Source organism: Elgaria multicarinata, chromosome 5 (genome assembly GCF_023053635.1).
Source record: "Elgaria multicarinata webbii isolate HBS135686 ecotype San Diego chromosome 5, rElgMul1.1.pri, whole genome shotgun sequence".
NCBI classification, from domain to species: domain Eukaryota; kingdom Metazoa; phylum Chordata; class Lepidosauria; order Squamata; family Anguidae; genus Elgaria; species Elgaria multicarinata.
In genome coordinates, this window is record NC_086175.1 from 81,123,211 (window position 1) to 81,145,409 (window position 22,199).

Genomic DNA, 22,199 nt, shown 5'->3' on the forward strand with positions numbered 1-22,199 from the left:
CAGGCATGGAGGCACTTGCATTGCATGTTCTGCATTTTATTAACATTATATACTGCCTTAGTTGGCAAAAAGTCATTCCCCTCAGAGGAGAAGCTAGAGCTCCCAGTGATGAAGAACACCCCAGAACAGCCCATGTCAGAAGACCAGGAGGTGCATTGGTTTGGGGAACATGGTACCAGGGGACTCTACCTCTGAGGCAGGGGCTGTGACCCACCCCTGACCCCAAGAGCATTGCCACTTCAAGAGGCAAGCCAGTAGGGCTCCTTTGCAAAGGACTGCTTGATTAGAAAGGAGGACTCCTCAAGAGGAAGCTCCTCATGAAGAAGACCCTCATGAGTAGGACTTTTGTCAGAGGGCTACAATAAACTGCAGCTGAGAAGCTCTGGGTGTATACGCCTTCAAGTTCAGCCTAGCCAGTGCTGAAACAACATTGTTCTACCAGATCAAGTGCCTCGTATCTTTCTAACTGACTGTGCCTTGTGACTGAACCTCTGTGCTACTGACCCTTGGACTCCTGTTTGAATTTGTATTGTAGTGAATGCTTATCTGTGTATCCCTGTTCTGGAAACCACCTTCTTGCCAGGTAGTACTGTGCTGTTTAAGTGCTTTGCCTATTAGATTTTCCCCTAGTACAGAGACTTAAGTAGCCAAAGCAGGACAAAGGTCTGCTGACTTGTGTGCTGACCTACCTTGATCCAATAAAATGTGTGTACAAAGTTGCTGCATGCATCCCTGTAAGCCTTTGCAAATTTGCTGGTTTTATGAGTGTAGCATTAAAATACATGGGAGGTATGCATCTCTGGTTAGCTCTTTTGAATATCTGAAAAGGCCGTTTTTTATCATATGGGGACACATCCATTGATTGATGACTATTGACTTCTTTTTCTGTTCTCCTTATAGTTTTCTTTATAGTGCAATGAACAGATGGCCTGCCAACTGAGCTTGAAGATTTGAAATGCTCCTATAATATGAACACAGATAATGTCTGGACTCGTTCTGTTTGGCCAGATCCTTAGAGGAGCATGCTGTACTTCTGTTGGCTTCCTGCTGCTGTTTGATAGTGCTATAAAACTTTATTTTTAATACATGATTTACAGAAATACTTCTTTTTTGTCAGGTGCAGATGTGATAGATCTCCCTCTTCTTCCCAAAATAAAAATCAACCAATGCAAATGCGACTGATTACCAAGCATGACCTGCATTTAAAGCAGAGTCTTCGGAATACAAATGTGAAAGTCAGTTTTCCATTCTACTTCTATTTGCATTGTAGCCTGTTTTATGTATACCAAAGCTATTTTGAGAAATTCCTATATGTTAGATTCCAGAGGGACCCGTGATTGCTATTAGGGGATATTCCAAATAGCAGGCAATATTATTTATTGATGTGCTAGAGCACAGTCAGTCAGTACAAACATGTGTTATAATTTTTACCAGTGTGCCCACATGCAGCCTCAAGGATCTAAAATCATCCATCATCCTGGCACTTTAGTCCCTTTAGATTAGGATCTGCCTATCATGTGATGTATAGTGATATTTGTTTCGTTTTTTGTGGGGGGTTTTAAAAAAAAATCCTGCCAAAATAAAGATCTACTCAGCCACTGCTTGTTTTTATATTGGTCAGACAATAGGGAATCCCTATTCCCTGATCTTCCTTTTGACTGAACAAGAGCACTTCTGCCTTGTTTGAATTAAGCTTCAGTTTGTTGTAGTGAAGATGGCAGTGAAGCTGGAACTTCACAGCATAAGATACCATAACATAGCCATATTGCCTAAATAAGGGTGAGGCCCTTAACAACTGCATTTTTGGAGCTTCAGTGAACATGGAAAACCCTCAATTCAACATGATGAACCATTTTTTAATTAATTAAATATACACTAAACTAGGAATAAGTTTCATTGAACTCAATGGGGCTTACTGCTGAAAATGTATAGGATTTCACTGTTCGTCCATCTTTTAGAGCTTATCCACTCTCTGATCTTTGACTTGTCAGACTCGGTACTTAGGATAGAATTAAACCCATGGGGTGGCCATTGAGAGTGACAGCTTCGTGTTGAGCTTTCCCTCCATAACATCTAGTACAACATATTCGATGCCCTGATATCATGACACTGTTTCTCTGCCCCTCCTCTACATCATTGATTGCTCCTAGCAAGAGCAGAGAAACACACCATTAGGCAATATTAAAGTAAACTTTAGTAGACATTACTAGGAAACCTGACATGTAGCTGCCCGTATTTCTTGCAAGACATAGTTCCATCTTTTTCTTTTAGTTTTATTTATTTTACAATATTTCTTTATATATATACACACACCCTTTCTGGACCTAATAAAATATTATTATTATTATTATTATTATTATTATTATTATTATTTATTTATATAGCACCATCGATGTACATGGTGCTGTACAGATAACACAGTAAATAGCAAGACCCTGCCGCATAGGCTTACAATCTAATAAAGTTGTAGTAAACAATAAGAAGGGAAGGAGAATGCAAACAGGCACAGGGAAGTGTAAACAGGCACCGGGAAGGGTGAAGCTAACAGTATAGAGTCAGAACAAACTCAAAGTTTAAAAGCTATAGGGAAAAGAAAAGTTTTTAGCTGTGTTTTAAAAGCTGTGATTGAGTTGGTAGTTCTCAGGTGTTCTGGAAGAGCATTCCAGGCATGAGGGGCAGCAGAGGAAAATGGACGAAGCCGAGCAAGGGAAGTAGAGACCCTTGGGCAGGCAAGAAGCATGGCATCAGAGGAGCGAAGAGCACGAGCGGGGCAATAGTGTGAGATGAGAGAGGAGAGATAGGCAGGAGCTAGACCGTGAAAAGCTTTGAAGGTCAACAGGAGAAGTTTATATTGGATTCTGGAATGAATTGGGAGCCAATGAAGAGATTTCAGAAGCGGAGTGACATGGTCAGAGCGGCGGGCCAGGAAGATGATCTTAGCGGCAGAGTGGTGGACAGAGACCAGCGGACTGATGTGAGATGAGGGGAGGACAGAGAGGAGGAGGTTGCAGTAGTCCAACCGAGAGATAACCAGTGCGTGAACGAGAGTCTTGGCAGAAGAGACAGACAAAAATGGTCGAATCCTGGCAATATTATACAGGAAGAAACGACAAGATTTAGCTACTGCCTCGATATGAGGAATAAAGGAGAGCGAGGAATCAAATATAAAGCCAAGGCTACGAGTTTCCTTGACCGGAGTAAGCGTGACATCGTTGACAGTAAGAGAGAATGAGAGGTGAGGAGAAGGTTTAGGAGGAAAAACAAGCAGTTCAGTTTTTGCCATATTGAGTTTCAAATGGCGATGAAGCAGCCAGGCTGAGATATCTGAAAGACATGCTGAGATACGATCGTGGACATCAGGAGAAAGTTCCGGAGATGAGAGGTATAGTTGTGTGTCATCGGCATACAGGTGATATTGGAGGCCATGAGATTGAATAAGTTTACCCAAGGGCAGCATGTATAGAGAAAACAGCAGCGGGCCAAGCACCGAGCCTTGCGGAACCCCTACTGAAAGGGGAAAGGAGGAGGACGAGCTGCCGTTAGCCGACACGCTGAAAGAGCGACCCTCTAGATAGGAGGCGAACCAGTTATAGACAGAGCCACAGAGTCCAAGGTCATGGAGGGAATCTAAGAGAAGATCGTGATCAACCGTGTCAAAGGCTGCAGTTAGATCAAGGAGAATAAGGACGGAATAATGGCCCTTAGACTTGGCAGTGAGAAGATCATTGGTGATCTTGGTAAGGGCTGTTTCAGTGGAATGCAAAGGACGGAATCCAGATTGAAAGGGATCCAGAGCAGAGTTACTAGAGAGAAAGTCAAGACAGCGAGAGTAGACCACACGTTCCAGAATCTTTGAGACAAGGGGCAACAGAGAGACAGGTCGGTAGTTAGACAGAGAAAGTTGATCAAGAGTGGGTTTTTTGAGAATGGGAGAGACAGTAGCATGTTTAAAAGCAGAGGGAAATGAGCCAGAGGACAGAGAAGAATTAATGATGTGAAGCAAGGACGGGAGGATAGCGGGGATAAGATTAATAAAGACGCGAGAGGGAATTGGATCACGGGAACAAGTGGAAGGCTTCGACGAGCGCAGTATTTTAGACAGTTCATCAGCTGAGACTGAGGGGAACGCCGAGAGAGTTGCAGGAGGAACTGACAGGTGAGGCACAGGAGCTGGGAGCGGAGCAGAGCTGGCCAGATCGGAGCGAATAGTTTGGATTTTAGCATTGAAGAAAGAGGCAAAGTCATTGGCAGACAGAGAGGCGGGGAGAGATGGTGGATTAGGTTTCAGGAGAGAATTGAAGGACTTGAAGAGCCGCTGAGGGTGTCTAGCATTTGACTGGATCAGCGTTGAGTAGTGCTGCTGTTTGGCCAGTGAAATGGCAGAAGAGAAAGAGGAGAGAACAAATTTGTAGTGGACAAAGTCCGCCAAGTCCCTGGTCTTATGCCACAGGCGTTCGGCTGCCCGGGAGCAAGAGCGAAGGTAGCGGAGGAAAGAGGTGAGCCACGGTTGGGGTGGAGAGGGGCGAATTATCCGAGTTGTAGATGGAGCAAGATTATCAAGAGTTGAAGACAATGTGGAGTTAAAGGAGGAGACGGCTGAGTCCAAGGAGACGGCTGTGAAGACAGAAGGAAGAGAGGAGGCTAGAGACTGAGAGAAAGCCTCATAGTTGATAGAATGCAGGTCACGACAAGGGCGTGAAGCAGGACGTGAAGGAGGGGGATTGTGAGTAATATTGAAAGAGACTAGATGATGATCTGACAGAGGAAAGTCAACAATAGAAAAGTCCAGGACAGAGCAGTTCCGAGTGAGGGCAAGATCCAGACAGTGTCCAAGGGAATGTGTGGGTGCTTCAGAGCAGAGCTTGAGATCGTAAGAGGAAGATAAGGAGCAAAATCGTAGAGCTGCAGCATCGTGAGGGTCATCCACATGGATATTGAAGTCACCCAAGATCAGAGTAGGAGAGTTGTCAGAGAGGAGAAAGGACAGCCATGAGTCCAGATCAGAGAGAAATTTAGAGGATGAGCCAGGGGGGCGGTAGAGAACTGCAACCCGCAGTCGCAGCGGAGCGAAGAGTCTCACCACATGTGCCTCAAAGGAGGAGAAACAGTGTGAAGGTGGAATTGGAAGAGGCTGGAACTGGCACAAACTCGATAATAAAAGACCCACACCACCACCTCAACCCTCTGGGCGACTCGAGTGAGAGAAAGAGAGTCCTCCAAGAGAGAGGGCAGCTGAGGTGGAGGTATCATGGGCAGGGAGCCAGGTTTCAGTTAGAGCAAGGAGGTGAAGGGGTCTGGAGAAAAACAAGTCCTGGATGACAGGGGCCTTGGAAGCAATAGAGCAACAGTTCCATAATGAACACGAGAAAGGCAGCTGGGAAGGGGGGAGACACCGAATAGGAACTAAGTTGGGAGAGATGAAATTGGAGCGAGCCATAGGGACAGGTATGGGGAGAAAGGAATTAAAGGAAGAAATGAGGAGAGAGAAGGCAGGTAGGCAGGGAAGTAAGATAGGCGTGGGACGGGATTAACCAGAGCTGGTCTGGTCAAGAGCAGTAGCAGCAAGCAAGAAGGTAGGCACAGAGAAGTGCAGACAGATAGGGTGGGTTAAGGTAGTTGCATTGCCAAAGTAATAGCCCGACAGTGCAGGAGAACATGTCCTGAGCCGAGGTAGTGCAGACTGGTCCGGGGTTGGGGTTCTTCCTCTGAGGTGTTGTGCCTGATGGCTTCGTGCCCACGGCTGAGAGCCACAGGCCGAGAGCCCTTGTGCTCTCGCCCTTCGGCTTGCGCCTCCAGCTGGCTGGAGTCTTAATTTACCTGCAAGGAGAGGCAGCTGATGCAATTCAAATGGCCCAATCAGAGTCCTGTTCAGTTCCCCTTTACAGCTCCCTAGTAGAATTGCCCAATGCTTAGTAGCTGGCTGGAGTCTTAATTTACCTGCAAGGAGAGGTAGCTGATGCAATTCAAATGGCCCAATCAGAGTCCTGTTCAGTTCCCCTTTACAGCTCCCTAGTAGAATTGGTAAAATAGTTTGCAAAACCATTATGAAATATATAATTATGGGACTCTTTTCAAAATGCATGTGCATTTCTAAATAATCTGACAGAATGAAATCAAAAAGCCCACCACATTAGTTCTTTGATAGTTTTGTTTCTCAATCATCTTGTCAAGCGTCCACTGTGAAGTGCTAATTAGGAGCAAGAAGTTAATTGGATTACCACAGAGGTCTAACCTGAATGCCTTCTCTCACGAGGTAGTTAAAAGTGCATAAATTATCTCTCATTCAGCATTCAGTTCCCCCGTTGCAGGGAAGAGAAAGTAAATGCACTTGAGTGGCTCCAGAAATTTACCTCCATAATCTTATTCCTTCAAGTACCAAGGGACGGCCTATAGATCCCCCAAGCAGTCCTATCCAAATCAATCTTCTAGTGATAAAATGAAAATATATGATAGACACATGACCAAAGGCAAGAACATAGTATCATTGGGTTGAATGGGGAGGGGCATTCCTTGTTGGTTATGTAATGAGTTTTTTTTTTCTGACTCCAGTGATAGCAATGCTATGTTATGAGAGCAGCTCTAACACTGTTAAGCTGCAAATCTATACCTACCTACCTACCTTGGAGTAAGTCCAGTTGAACTCAGTGAGGGATTTTTCAGAGTAAACCTGTATAATCACCCAGCCCTTGGCCCAGCAATTTCTTCCATGCCACTGGAGCACATGGGTGTGTGTGTTATATTAATGATCCAATCTGCACTCATTATTTGCATGCCTTATTATTATTTATTGCATTTGTATACCGCCCCATAGCTGAAGCTCTCTGGGCTGCTTACATAAGATAAAACCAATATACAAAATTTTAAAACCACAAAAACATACAATATACACATACATTTAAAACCACTCTAACAGCTTTAAAAAACTATAAGCCTAAAAAACAAACCCAGGCTCATTACATATTGATATTGCTAAGAGTTGGTGGCAATGTTGGGCTGAGGGTAGTATCCTGGGCCACAGCATATTGCAATAAATAAAGGGTACATATTGTACAGTACGTTGGGCACTTCCAGGATATAGGAAGTTATTTTCTGATATGGACTGATCTTTCAGGTTGTGTGCTTTATAAAAATGTCATTCGGTTCAAAGGATTTACATCACATCACATATTACATTGCATTAAGTTACTTGCATTAGCATCTGGGTATACTGGAAGTGAAACAATTGCTTTCTAAGGTACCTACACTTTTATTTACTCTTATTCCCAGGTTTCTGGAGATGGGCTTCCATAAACTTTGATGAGAATTTCTTTTGGCCTTTGTTGCTGTCTTGGCTATTGGCAGAAATCTAATATATATTAACTTATGCCTGGCTTCTGGTTAGCTCCTTTTGATAGAAGAAGTAGAACTTTGCCCATCACCAAGCTTTTATTAACTCATTGTTCTTTCCCCTTACAATAAAAAAAGACATTTTGGCACCAGTGCTACTGTAGTGTTGTTGTTGTTTTTAATTTATCTTCCTGCTGCACCTTTCTCTTCTGCTATTAGCATTATCGATGGAGATAAGAAACTGATTCTGTCCTGTTTATGTCACAAAGCCCTTACCTTTGCCAAAGAGGACTTTGGCTCATCTGAATGTTTATTTCCACAAGACAAAATTCTTTTTTTCTTTTTCTTTTTACCTTTTTAACACAAGTCTTTTCATGGTGTCAGTACTTCTATGTTTTTCTTTTTAAAAATGTTGCTGACATCAATTGAGCCTAGCAGTTACAATCAGTGAAATGGATATCTATGCCCATTGAGTGGGCTCCAGTAGTTGTGCTGTTAGTTATACATTCTGTATCACTTACTGCCATCTATTCTGATATTAATTCCATTAAAGTACATCCAGCATCTCAAGGGATCTCACATTCACAACCATGGTATGAGTTCTATTCACTTCTGGTACTTAAAATAAATCACTGGGTTCAGAATTATTTAATTCTAAGTGTATGTCTTTTGCACCAGGCTGTGATAGGTGGACCTCTGAACTACATGTGAGATGTTATTGTTTTTATCATTGCTTTTATCATTGCTTTTACTGTATTTCATCATGATTTGATTTTGTAAGCTGCATTTGGATTTTTAAAAGGAAAAGGAAAGCAGTATAGAAATTCTCTGAAATAAATGAATGAATGGTTTTGAGGTTCTAGATAATAATAATAATAATAATAATAATAATAATAATAATAATAATAATAATTCCTACAAGCCTTGCATTTCAGGGTCTGGCACACTGTGGATAAAATGTGTAGCTTTTCTGCTAATTAATTCTTATGAGTAGTATCTACAGACATAGCTTGATCATGACAATTAGGGAGTATCATGGCCCAGATTGGTTATTCTAGAGCAGAGGCAGTCTTGGGTTGTGGGCACTTCAGGTAATTAGAGAAATGGTTTTGGGTACCACCACAAAATGGCTGCCATAAGAGGATGCCAAAGGACACATAACCTGCCCAAAAGACTGGATACAATGCAGTGGTGGGGGCTGGGAGGGTTACACATTTATTTATTTTATTACATATTTATACTGCCCAACAGCCTAAGCTCTCTGGGCGGTTTACAAGCAAAACCATGAAATCCAGTTTAAAACTTTAAAATCACATAAAACCAGAATAAATTACAGTCCAGGGAAGGCTTGTTTAAAAAGATATGTTTTTAGAAGGTGTTTAAAGTTACATTTTTTGCCTCCCGGACCACACGAGGGAGGGTTTTCCAATGGGTGGGTGCCACTACAGAGAAGGGCCCCCACCAAGCTCCTTCATGGGGACATTCCGTTCATGCTGGAATGGCCAGCAGGACCTCCTCTGAGGATTGTAACTTATCTGGGTGCATATAAGGGAAGGCAATCTGCTAGGTACTCTGGTCCCAATTTGTTTAGGGCTTTGTAACAGCATAACCTTGTACATGGCTCGGTAGCTAACAGGCAGCCAGTGCAGTTCTTTTAACACTGGTTTTATGTGGGCAGAGCTTGGTGTCCCAGTGAGCACCCTATCTGCTTCGTTCTGCACAAGCTGCAGCTTCTGAACCACATACATGGGTAGCCCCACTTAGAGCACATTACAATAGTCTAATCATGAGGTTATCAGTGCATGACTGACCATGACTAGGCTATCCCTGTCCAGGAATGGACATAGCTGGCATACTAACTGAAGTTGATAATGGGTGCTCCGAGCCACCGAGGCCACCTGGGACTCCAGTGTCAAACATGGGTCCAAGAGAACTCCCAAACTATGGACCTGCTCCTTTAGAGGGAGTACAACCCCATCCAGGACAGGCAAACACCCCAATTCCTGGACTTGGGAACCACCAACCCACAAGGTCTCTGTCTTATCAGGATTCAGACTCAGTTTATTGGCCCTCATCCAAGCCATAACTGCATCCAGGCACTGGTTAAGAATGTGCACAGCCTCTCCCAATTCAGATATTACAGAGAAACAGAGCTGGGTGTCATCAGCGTTCTGGTGACACTTTGCCCCAAATCTCCTGATGACTGCTCCCTGTGGCTTCATATAAATGTTGAATATCATTGGGGACAGGATGGTGCCCTGTGGGATGCCACAGTTCAGCTGCCATGCAGCTGAAGTACAGTCATCCAATGCTATTCACTGGAGCCGACCCTACAAGTAGGAGTCGAACCACTGTAGAACAGTGCCTCCAACTCCCAACTTGCAAAGGCGGTCCAGGAGAATACCATGGTCAATGGTATCAAAAGCTGCTGAGAGATCCAGAAGAAGGAACAGGGTCACATTCCCTTCGTCTCTCTATGAAGGTCATCCATCAGGGCAACCAAGGCTGATTCTGTCCCAAAGTCAGGCCTGAATCCAGCCTGGATTGGTCCAGAGAATCAGTTTCATCCAAGAGCACATGCAGTTGAGTCGCCACCACTCTCTCGAGCACCTTGCTCAAAAATGGGGTATTTGCAACCGGATGGTAGTTGGCATAAATCTCTCGGTCAAGAGAGTTTTTTTTTCAGGAGTGGCAGGCACCAAGAAGGATGCTGGGGTGCATTGGTGCCCATAAGCACCATGTTCTGTACCTTGTTCTAGAGTTTGGGGAACAAGTTAACAAAGATGAAAGTCCTCTGGCAGCTTAAGCACCAACTATTATTTCATAGTATGAACTTACATAAACATGAAACAAATTCAGATTCATGAAATGCATATTTTTGTTGTGGAAAAGACTAACATGGTTTCTTTGAGAATTACACAGGGAAACCAGATATGTCAAAACGTTTAGCAGAAGTGTGGCACCAAAATCACAATGTTATATAATTAGCCATTTGTTAATACTCCTTTATAATATGACATTTTAACAAGCCGTTGTGCTCATTTGGATTTATGTCAAATGCCATGTGTGCTTATATTTCAAAAATGTTACATTTCCTCAGCATGCAAAAACATCCAAGTGCTCCCTTAAGTATGGGAAGTCTCTAAGTGTCAGCAAAAATAAGCAAACACTCTTTTCCCAGGTTTTCATCACAGATCAGTCGATGTGGTTTATCCGCCTTCTTTCACAGCAGCCAGCACTGCAAAATGGATCAAATCATTTAACTCACCTGCCACAGTGAAGCTGAAGCTGACTACATCTTGCTAATGGAGGGCAACCCCTGTGCATGTAACCAAATCATTTTCCCACAGATAGATTAACAAACTGTCCAGCACTGCCCCCCCCCCGCCCCGCCCCGATATAGATTTGGAATTAAGTGTTGTTGTTTTTAATAAACTAAAAAGAATCCACAAAACACTTCTTCGCATTCTATGTCATTAACCTCTTTGCCTTGTGCATTCATGATTAAAAGGGGAAAATAAGAACACCACAATGAGACTGTAAATCTCACAGGAACTACACATACTGCTGACCCAACAAAAACTTCATTGTGACATGAGTATGCAAGAATGTCTAATCCAGAAATGTAGAACTGTGTTGTTGTTGTTGTTGTTGTTGTTGTTGTTGTTTTAACAAGTCAACAAAGTCCTGACCAGTTTGACATCTATAGGTTTATGAAAATCACAGAGCTAAACAGTGGTTAAGGTGAGGTAGACTTTCTGTCCGTGACACAGTTCTATGGTAGGTTGAGTAGAGGTTGGGTACAGAGGTGCTATAATTTCTCTTAACAAAAACTCAAATCATATCACTCAGCGTTGCAGATCAGAAATTATTGGAGAAAGCCAGTGATTGGCAAATCTTGTTCCAGGAACCCTAGAATTCTTCAGGAGCTTATCAGGAGCCCTTAATGAAAAGAACACTAATGATGGATAAACGTCCCTGAAAGAAAACCTATTGGCCTCTTATTATGGATCAAGGCAAAACCCCTTTTTCTTAAAAGATCCCCTCCCCAAAAGGAATGGTTAGATGCTGCCATAATAAGATTAAGCTTCTTTCACATACTAGCCTGTTCAGCTGCTTGGGGAGTTTCTGGGTAGAATTCAATTAGGCTCCTACTTAGAGTCCTACTTAGTTATACCCATTGAGATGAATGGAACTTAAATTAGTCATGACTCACTTATGTTCCATTTATTTCACTTGGTCTACTCTAAATAGGAGTTTAGTTGGATTCTACCCCATGAGCCCATCTGCCAAGGACTACTTCCTTCAGCTCACCTGGAGGGGTGGGGGGAGAAGGCACTTTGTTTTTTATTGCCCAAAGCCCTGGAGATGCAGAACTTAACAAAACCTTGTGAAGTATCCTAAGAACACAAGAGGTAGCTTTGCAACTTGCAGTCTTGCATATGTAGAAGGCTTCAATGACAAATTCCCATTTATTTCAATTTATTGCACACTCATGATTGGCCACTCATGGAAGTTTGCTGGACTTTTACATGACACTGTCAACTTCCAAGATGTTTCCTGCACCTTCCCCTGGTAATCTCACTTTTAAAAAAAGATCAGAGGTAATGTACTTTTTAAAATTATCATGGGATATCTCCAGTGTGTAAAGTTGGCATTGTGCTATAACACAGCCACTAGATTGTGCTGTATCATTGGACTTAATGGAGCATTACCAGGATGGGAACTTTTCAATTACAAATCACGTAGTTGCCATTGATCACTAAACTAAAGAAGCCCATAGTAAACATGGAAAGACCCCAGAAGAAGAAAGACTGGTAAGGATACAGGCTTTTTCCTTAATGTAGAAATACCCTAATTTAGCTAGTACCTGATGGGGAACAGGGATGCATGCTCTGCACCACAACCCATCCACTGAAGACTTTCCAGTGTTTACAGAGGGTCTGGATAACAACACATTTGTGTTGCAAGCCCCCAAAACCTCGAGCATGCACTCCTGTGAGGTTGTCCCCACTCTAAGGAGTGAGCACGGGGTTTCCATCAGGAGGAGGAGCTTCCCCTGCCCCATGCACAACTGCTCCGTGCACCACTGCATGTTGCCACTCATCCGCCTGTCTCTCCACTCTTTTTTCACCTTGGCTTTCCCTGCCAAATGTTTCCTTCTCCCCGTGCTGGAGAAGTGTGGAGGCTTTCCAGCGGCCATTCAGCTCACTGGCCCACCCCACCCCCACCCCCACCCCCCTGACAGATGGCGACCAATCAGGGGTCACTACCTGCCCAGCCACAACTCTGCTGTGACTCTGGAGCAGTGACAGACAGCAGATGCACAGTCATCACCTCGCTCCAGACTTTTTATATTTTGGAGCTTCTGGGGAAAGACCTAGGATGGCTCCGAAGTGGCTTCTACGTAATATAAACAGCCCAGTGCCACTGCGGAGCCACCCCAGGGCTTTCCTCATGTATAGACATCCCCTGGGAAGATCTGAAGAGGAAATGTAATTTCAAATCCAATTGTATGGAGTTCTGTAACCACATTAAACACATTTCCCCTTCAGACCTTCTTGGTAAACCCAGAAAGTTTATGGATGGAGTGGTCAGGGCCACAATGCACATCCCCATTTCACTTCATGGATACAAGTTTTGAATGCTTGAATAGGGCTCTTCTTGAGTAGAATATAGGGTTTCAGAGCATGCAAAATATTCCTTTTAGGAAAAAGGACTCCTCAGTAAGGGTTACAAGGAAGACAGAGACTGACAGCAAAGTCTCACATATTTAGGGAGTTTGAGATCAGTAAAAGCCAGCCCTTTAATGGATAGAATATATATATATATATATATATATATATATATATATATATATATATATATATATATTACACACACACACACACACACACACACAGAGAGAGACAATATACTTCCTTCAAAACCATTAGCACAATCCTATACATGTCTAACCAGAAGTACGTATGTCACATTGTGTTCGCATGGAGTCACATTGAGGCCAACAAGGTATGTGGGTAAATGATTGTAGTCCCATTGAAATCAGTAGGGCATGGAGTAGTTATGAGTAGTTTAAGTCCCATTGATTTCATTGCCTACTCTCTGGGAGCTTCGGCTATTGGACAGTATAAAAATGCAATAAATAAATATGGCAATGTCTGGATAGCTACCCATGATGTTGTGGTTCTGAAAAACACATTTAGCTGAACCCTACTCCTGAATTTCTCTTATGTAAATAACTGCAGATATTGCTTGTATAATTCTACAGAAGTATCCTATTGCATACAACATTTAGCAGTTTGGGGAGTTTTCTATAGCAAAAAGATTTTGGCTTCTCAGCTTCCCTTAAAAGATTAATGTATGTGCTTGGCAACGTTTCCCATGGTTTCCAACTTGGCTCTTTATTTGATTGCAGGAGCTCAAGAGCTTCAGAAAAGGAAAAGCTGATGCAGTTGTTGCTACCGTTCTTTCCTTGAGAAAGAACAGTGAACCCAGAGAAAAGACAGTGCACCCTGAGTTTTCTTTACGAATAATAAAATTGTGAAATCAATAACAATTATATATATAAAAAAGAATAATAAAATTATACAACATGAGCTTTCCCTCTGAAATGTTATTTCTCTATAGGATAAATAGATATTTCAGGGATGGTTCATACAAAGAAATTGACCTTATTTTTCCCCTTTAACATTTATTGAGTATAAATTTCCTTCTGGGACGTTCTTGAGTTAACTTATGTTAGGATCCAAACCATAATAAATTGGGCTCTGCACTGCTTCTACTCCGGATCCAAATTCCAAGCCAAAGTGGGCTGACTTGGACCAAATTGGGCCAGATCTGGAGTGGCTTGGGATCAGCCCAATTTGGTCTGAAGTGAGTCTGATCAGTCTGAAGCACTTCAGACTGATCAGGACAGTCACCTGCCCAGCTGTGTGAGCCCCCTGCTCCTTAGCTGGAGTCCTGGACCCATCAGAGGAGCACTTTCAGCCATCTTCAAGGGAGTTACCATTGTGTAAAAAAACTGGTGACTCCTTTTCCTCTGGAAATTAAATATTGTGTAGATGATGGTGATATGGCCATCATGTATGCAACCTTACAGGCATAAATGGGCTTACTAAAGTTCACCTGGTGTGGAGGAAGTCCTTCTCCATTGTGGCAGATGTGTATTTATCTTTCCATTGAGATTCTTATTTATTCTACTTGTAACCCACCTTTCTATTAAAAAAAATGCCTCTCAAGGTGGCTAACAATCATAGGATCTTGAAAAATGGATAGAAAAAACTTTGTTAAAAATATGGGATCCAGGCCAACAGCCTAGCTTACATCCAAAGGCCTCCTTTAGCAGAAACATCTTTGCCTGTTGGCAGAAGGAGAGCAGAAAGAGTGAGCCAACCTAGCCACCTCCTGCAGGGAATTCCATTTATAAATAAATTCATTTAACAAAAAAAACCCCTACAGTTTACAAAGGCTCTAGAACATTCAACCAAGCACCAAAAAAACAGGGAAATTGGGAGTTAAGGCTCACAAACCTAAACACCACATCTTCCTTAAGGAGGCAGAAAGTGCCAGTGAAATTCTCATTCTCCCAAAGCAGATAAACCATGAGGACAGGATGGACAATAGGATATGCAAAGGTGACTGTGGGGTTGTGGAAAACTGATGATGAACAACTTAGGGCCAACTATTTCTCTGTCTCTCTCTTATTCTTTTTTTAGAGTATCATCAGGATTTTAATTAGGTAAGCTCTCCTATGATTAAAAAGGGTTGACAAAAAATTGATTAAGGCCTTGAAAATCAGGGTTGTAATTCATGTAGGGGGCTTGCTCACAAAAGTCTCCTCACCACCACTGCAGAAGTTTGCCACTAACTTGTGGAGAATGGCAAGAATGGCGATGGAGGGGGAGTGTAGCTGTCATGCTCATCCATGCTTGCATGTTGATCCTACACAGAAGAAGAGAGTCTAAATCGAGCTAATGAGTTTTTCGAAACTGACTTCTGCTGTTTTCAACAGCTTTCTCAATACCGAGGATGGCACATGCCTTCTTGTACCTCCAAGAAACTATAAGCCCAGCAGTTGTAAGTAGCAACATGCAATGTCATTTCAATTTCACTGGTGGCAGATAAATGGGGAAATAATAATAATAGTTCAAAGTTGACAATTAACATTTACAACTTGGGCGTATCAGACGTATGTACACTATCTTGAAAAATATTATCTTTTTAAAAAGGTAGTTGTGTTTTCCTACCTTGAATATGTTCTTTGAGGCACAGTGTTACACCAGATGACACAGAAACTAGGTCTGAAATCACTAAATGTAAATTAAGATTGTAATTTAACTTTAGTTGTAATTAATTTCCAGCCATCTTCAATATATAACTTTCTGTCCAGGTTGATAATTGTTCCTGTCATTCTCATCTACACATCTGGTGACAATTCTTAATTAGTCATATTTTCCAGCCTGAAATGGATCTGAAAAAGTCATCAAAGAAGAAAGGCATTCCTCTTAATAACTATGAAATCTTGCTCACTGCTCTGTTTACAATGTCAATATGTATTTGCATTGGATTATTAACACTTTTGTGGCTCTTAAGCAAAACGACTGAACAAGGTAAGGAGTTGGGACTTGATACTTCGGCTCTCTGGTAAATCTTCAAACTCTGAAGTCAGCTGTTCATGTTACTTTAGTTATTTCTCATGTTTGATGCTAAGCTAAAGTGTTGCCACTTTGAAAAAAAGAATCATTACACATAAAAATTAACAAAACAGAAGCCCCAGTAGTAACCTTTGGACCATAATTTGAATGGTAAAGCATATGCTCTCTGATTTAATGGCAGCATGGAACAGGGTGGCTTTAAAGTTGATATGAAAGTTGCTTTTGTACTAATGCCTTTGTGTGAATTCCTTTCATTTACAAGTTTGAGAATTGATTTTAGGAGCTATAGAGCACTCACTTAAATCAATGGAACGTTACAGTTGCATGGAATGAAAAGACAGATGAAAGAAAAATAACTCCCCTGGCTGAATCCTGTTTAATACTCCAGTTTGTGAAGTGCTATGTGTTTCCATGGTTATGGATTGGGGTCTTACATTCTACTAGGAAACAATTCAAGTCTTTGACATCAAAATAGCATTTTGACCAAAGCATGTATTATATTTGGAGCTCATGTTCAATTTGACACAGGCATGCAGAGAGAGAGAGAGAGAGAGAGAGAGAGAGATCTTTTCCTGGAGGCCACCATCATGTAGTTGGTTCACATGTTTCTTCTAGTGGTCATTTATTTATTTATTTATTTATTTATTTATTTATTTATTTATTGCATTTCTACACTACCCAATAGCCAAAGCTCTCTGAGCGGTTCACAAAAATTAAAACTATAAAACAATTCAAAGTAGAAATGCAATAAATAAATAAACAACAGTATAAAAACACAGTATAAAAGTACAATATAAAAGCACAACCAGGATAAAACCAAGCAGCAATGCAGAGATTAATACAAAAACTAAGAAACCACCAAAGGACTGATGTTCAGTGAAAGGGGTGGAGCCAGGAGGGGGTGTGGCCAACTGGGATACTCCAGAGGGCTGGGTTTGGTCCTCAAGTGGGCTGAATTTGGCCCCTGGACCTAAGGTTCTGCACACTGATTTTGAGGGGCAATGTGAGGGCCAGGTGTTTTATTGAGGAAATTGCTTTTCAATTCTTGATGTTTTTCAGAATTGAAAAAAATCTAATTTTTCAGGCTAGATTAGATCATTTGATTAATGTGAATGCCACTTTTAGATCAAAACTGATTGAAACAAGCTGTATGTTTTAAGGGTATCAACCTGAGAGATCAAAATGACTGTAAGAAGGTATTCTCTACATTCACTAAAGCAATACATGAATTCTGAAGAAAAGGTCAGCTATATAATGTGTCAAATCAAAGCTGTCTCTTTTCAAAGCTGCACATCAGAGAAATGTATCTCTTTCATGCCCAAAGGAAACAACGTTAATCCTTAGTTCTTACAATACTCTAAAAGTATTCTATTTCCTAGCATGATTTCTTGTATATGATAAAACCTGGCTGCCTAACCATTATGCTTCTCTGAGTCGTGTCTCAGCAATATGATCCTGATCCTTCAGTGGCATTGCCAAAATTAGTGACTTCCATGGCTGAGGCCAACTGCCTTTGCTTTTTGCAACTCCTATATTTCTTACTATTGGAAAGTGCCGGCATCTGGTGCCTGTGAGTCAAAAATGCCAATTACAAGATGTTGTGCAAGAAAGCATGATCAATTCTTCCTGTGTTGCTTAGGTGCTTAGGAAACACTGGTGCTGCTACACCAAAGGAAGCACTATAGCCAGGTCAAGGTTGAGTGTTAACACCAGATCCATTGTGAGGTAGGGGAATGGGTGTGGTGGGGGGAGAGAGAGGCCCTTTCTACACCTAAGGATTATCCCAAGAAAATGGAGGGATTGTCCCTGCCTGCTCCTGGGATCACCTGCATGTCATTTACATGCACAGGGGTGACCCTAGGATGATCCCTGGGGGGAAAAAAGGCAGGTGTAGACATGCCCAGAGAGAGAGGAAGGAGGAGGAGGAAGAGGCTGGAAAAAAATCTACTAAAACATGTAAAATGTTTTGCTCCTTGCTCCTTGATGCTGTGCATCTGTTTTCAAAGGCAGTAAAATGCAAAGAACAGGTCTAAGCCAACAGCAAAATGAGGGAAATATCATTTTGATATCCTTCCATGTATCCCCTTTATCAGGTGCAAGCAGTCGCGAAGCAGAGGGAACATTCACATTACTGTCTGGAACATCTTTCAGCCCTGCTTTGCAAGAGCAATCATCAACAGCTTTCAAAGTGCTTGCCTTTGATGTTCAGCAAATGGTAAGACTCAACTGATACCTGTTTACCAAATTATTACTGACTGGCATTCCCCGGCTTCGCTAGATTGTCTTTTAATTTTTAATCTAGCAAAATTCTTCAGTATGTGTGCAGCTGTGTGTGCATGCATGCGTGTGCACATGTGTTAGAGAACTTGGATAGATTCAAAATTAAAAGACAATATAAAGAACCAGTCAATAATAATAATAATAATTTTCCAGCATTCCAGATCATCTTGAGAACCTCTATAGATACAGGAGGATGCCTTCTTCATAAAGTCATCTTCCACGAGTAGAGCATGATGACAACAATGATGGAAGGGCTGGAGTTAGTGTGCTCACACTGCCTGGCTGAATTCGGACAACACGCTAATCAGCTGGGTGGGTGGGTGTGAAATAGAAACATTATTATTATTATTATTATTTATATAGCACCATTAATGTACATGGTGCTGTACAGAGCAGTTGTGTTCCAAGGTAGGGCATTGTTCATAAGGAAAAGGCAGCTCAGATGTTGTTGCTTTTTCAATTGGACCAATACCTTTCTGGGTGGAGTGGGGTGGAAGGAATGGTTCTATAAACTTCATAGACACTGACTTGACCATTTCAAGAAAGGTTTTGTCACTGTTGCTTTGCCTCTACCAACTTTTCCCATCCAGGTAGATGACATATTTCAATCAAGTGAACTTCAAAATGACTACAAGAACTGTAAAGTTTTGGAGTTCAGGTGAGTTGTTGTTGTTAGTCATTATTAGGACTGCAGTTATGTATAGTTATACATAAAATACTACAGAAATCATAGGGGCTCAAAAGTATGCAACTGTGACAATGGTTTAATAGTGCATTATGATCCGTTTCGTCTCTCTATAATAATGCAATCTTATGTATGTTGAGACAGAAGAAAAATCTTAAAATTGCCAGTATTGCTGTCAGTTGTAGGACATTTTTTCTGTCTAAACATGCAGTCTTATGGTCCCTGGTAGGTTGTCCCAAGGGACATTATGTAGATCAGCTCTCCCCCTCAGAGGGCAGAGATAACAGAAATCTGCCCAGAGAGGGGGGAGAGGGAGAGAATGCACCATTCCCAGCCCCTGTGTAAAACTCTTGCCTCTCCAACATCAAAGCTCCAATATTGGTAGAGACAAAAAAAGAAAAGAAGAAAGAAAGCAGGCATCGAAGGCATGTCGTGGGCTGATTGGGGGAGGCCCCTTTGGTCCACAGACATGCTTCTGACATGGGAGGAAATTTGCATCAGCTGTGGAACTGGCATGCATAACACACACCCCAATTGTTTCAAATGGGATGGAAATCATTAAAGGGGGATGGAAATCATTAAAGGGGGATGGAAAGCGGAGAAATAGCTCCCTCCCTCTCTTTTGCCTTGCCAGCATGAGCATGGCAAGGCTTTGAATAAGGCAGTTCCTCTGCCTTCAGATCTTCCCACTCCCAGCAGTAGGATTGCTCTGTATATTTTTTAATCGTGACTCGCATAATAAGCTGCAGTTGAATAACACTTCCTGTAGGTAAGTAGGGAATGCTGCCATTCAAGGTTTATTGTCTATTTCGTCTGATAATTTACTTGATTTTCCCAAGCTTTTTGACATTCTGCATGCACTTCCATTATAGTATAGTTGCCTTTCTAATCAGTTCTCAAATAGTTCTGTCAAGAAATAAGATGTAGTTTCCCATTGTTAAATTCAACAGCTAGTAGATGCATTTGAGAATGTTAATGAAACACAGGATCACCATTCCCAAGCTTAATAACATTTGCTGTCAAGTTGTACCAAATATACTGTACATGAAGTAAAACCAGAACCTTTTGGCTTGCATTATGAGAAATAAAATCAAACACCACACACACACTAAATGTTTTAAGTCATCACAGCAATATCAGTTTACATATTCAGACACACCACAAAGTTAAATTATGGAATTTGCTACCACAAGGTGTAGAGATGGCTACAAATTTTGTTGGCTTTAATACAGGACTGGACAAGTTCATGGAGGATATGATTATCAATGGTTGCTAGTCCTGGTGGCTATATGCTTCCTCCAGTAGCAGAGTCAGTATGTATATGTGCCCCAGTTGCTGGGGAAGATGAGAAGGAGGGTGCTATTACACTCATCTCTTGCTTGTAAGTTTCCCATGGGCAGCTGGTTGACCACTGTGTGAACAGAATGCTGGACTAGATGGCCCCTTGGTCTGATCCCACATGGCTCTTCTTATGTTCTTAGATCTTCAGGAAATCTGGTCCACTGTGATTCAGATGTACCTTTAGGCAAAGTTGTGAATTGATGCACTGAGTGGGGGTGGAATTTCAGGTGACATTAACAATGTGATCAGCAATCATATCATGCCATTTTTTTTAAATTAAATACCAGGTGTGGTGAGGAGATTGTTATCAAGATCGCAGTATTCAGAAAGGGGAGGTTTGAGCCTTCCTTCCCTCAGCCACAATCTCCATGATATCCTCCCAGCTTGGAAAATAATATTAGGAATGGGAGGTCTCCCCCCACCCCAATATGAATGAGTGTGGTAGGAGAAGACAAATTTCATAGAGATTACAGCTAGGCAGGGATGGTTTAAGCTATTATGTTTGATCATCATCCCCCTTTGCAATTAACAAAACAGAGACCCAAAGCTCCAAGCTTTTATGGCTTTATTGTGCCATTGTGTGGGAAACCTTTCCACAATGTGTATTCAAGGAAGTTCTCAAACTGCCCGAGGCTCTAAATGACTATTCTAAGATCTCTGTTAGGGAAGAGAGTCATAGTGAATTGTCTCACAAACTGCCTCACAGTGACCCCTCTCCTTTAGGACAGCGCCTTTCTACATTGGCTTCTAGGAGTGGCTATAGTGGCAGAGCATCTTAGCCCCTTCTCAAGTCATACCCCTCTTCCTCTTCCTTGGAAACTTGGGTTCCCATGGTGTGGGGGGCAGTATTTGTCAAGGTCTTGGGAAGAATATTTCCCAATGCGTGGGGGCTCTGGGGAGAGGTTCCTCCTCCATTGTTTGATCTAGCTGTTCCAGCTCTGAATTGGAAATCATGGTTTTCTCCAACTACTGTGAGTATTGCACCTAAGTACCTAAGGGACTTGTGTTGGGGGAAGTGAGTAGCAGATGATGTCAACATCCTTACTAATAAAAAAGGACCAATACTGCATCTCTGTGAGCTCTGGTTCAACTCCACAATTGTATGTACAGTTAGGCCCTGAGACAATGGGCCAGTTAGCATGACATGACAGTCTATTGTGGGTTAATTCACTCTTGAGATGCTGTGGCTACATGCTAGCTGTCATTATGAACATGCAACTGATGACCAGGGGTTGTTGAGTCATGTGAAGCTGACTGGCAGGGGTTATTTGAGGGCTAAACAGCTCTCACAAGCCCTACAACAGACCACAGGTTATGCAAAGCTTGTTTAGCTCTCATATAACCACTGTTGGACAGGTTCACATGACACAACAACACCCAGTCAGTGGTTGTATATTTGTAACTGTGGACAGCACATGCCACAGCTCCTCTGGGGGTAAATGAATTCATGATGGGCTCCCGTGTCATGCAAACTGGGTCAATGATTGCCCAAATAAGCACTGAGCAAGAGTGCCTTGGACTGAGAGTGCCTTGGACTGCAAGAAGATCTAGGAAGATCAAACCAGTCCATACTCCAGGAAATAAAGCCAGACTGCTGGATGATATTCTGGAGGTGATGGACTCGACCTTGGGGGAGCTAGGTGAGACAACGGCTGACAGAAAGCTCTGGCGTGGGCTGGTCTATGAAGTCACGAAGAATTGGAAGCGACTGAACGAATAATCAACAAAGTGACACCTAAGTAGGACTTGCTGAATGCTGATTAAACCCTCTCCAGTTAGCCCATAGGCCGCAAACATGCTCAACCAGTGGCCCTTTGATTTTCTCTGCTTTTTTACAAGGACAGGGTGCATTGTTTGAATGCAGACTGATTTTCATTGTTACTTTGCTGCAATGAATGTATCCTTGTGCT

The 22,199-nt window shown here is 42.1% G+C and overlaps 1 protein-coding gene across 1 annotated transcript in view; it reads left to right on the forward strand.

Annotated features, from left to right (window-relative positions):
* Positions 1 to 15,302: 15,302 nt before the first annotated feature.
* TMPRSS15 (transmembrane serine protease 15) overlaps positions 15,303 to 22,199 on the forward strand; it is an 81,713-nt gene continuing 74,816 nt past the window's right edge. Inside the window, exons 1-3 of the mRNA XM_063127700.1 lie at positions 15,303 to 15,405; positions 18,077 to 18,198; positions 18,854 to 18,921. Coding sequence (XP_062983770.1) covers positions 15,303 to 15,405; positions 18,077 to 18,198; positions 18,854 to 18,921 — 293 coding nt within the window. The remainder of the gene's footprint in view (positions 15,406 to 18,076; positions 18,199 to 18,853; positions 18,922 to 22,199) is intronic.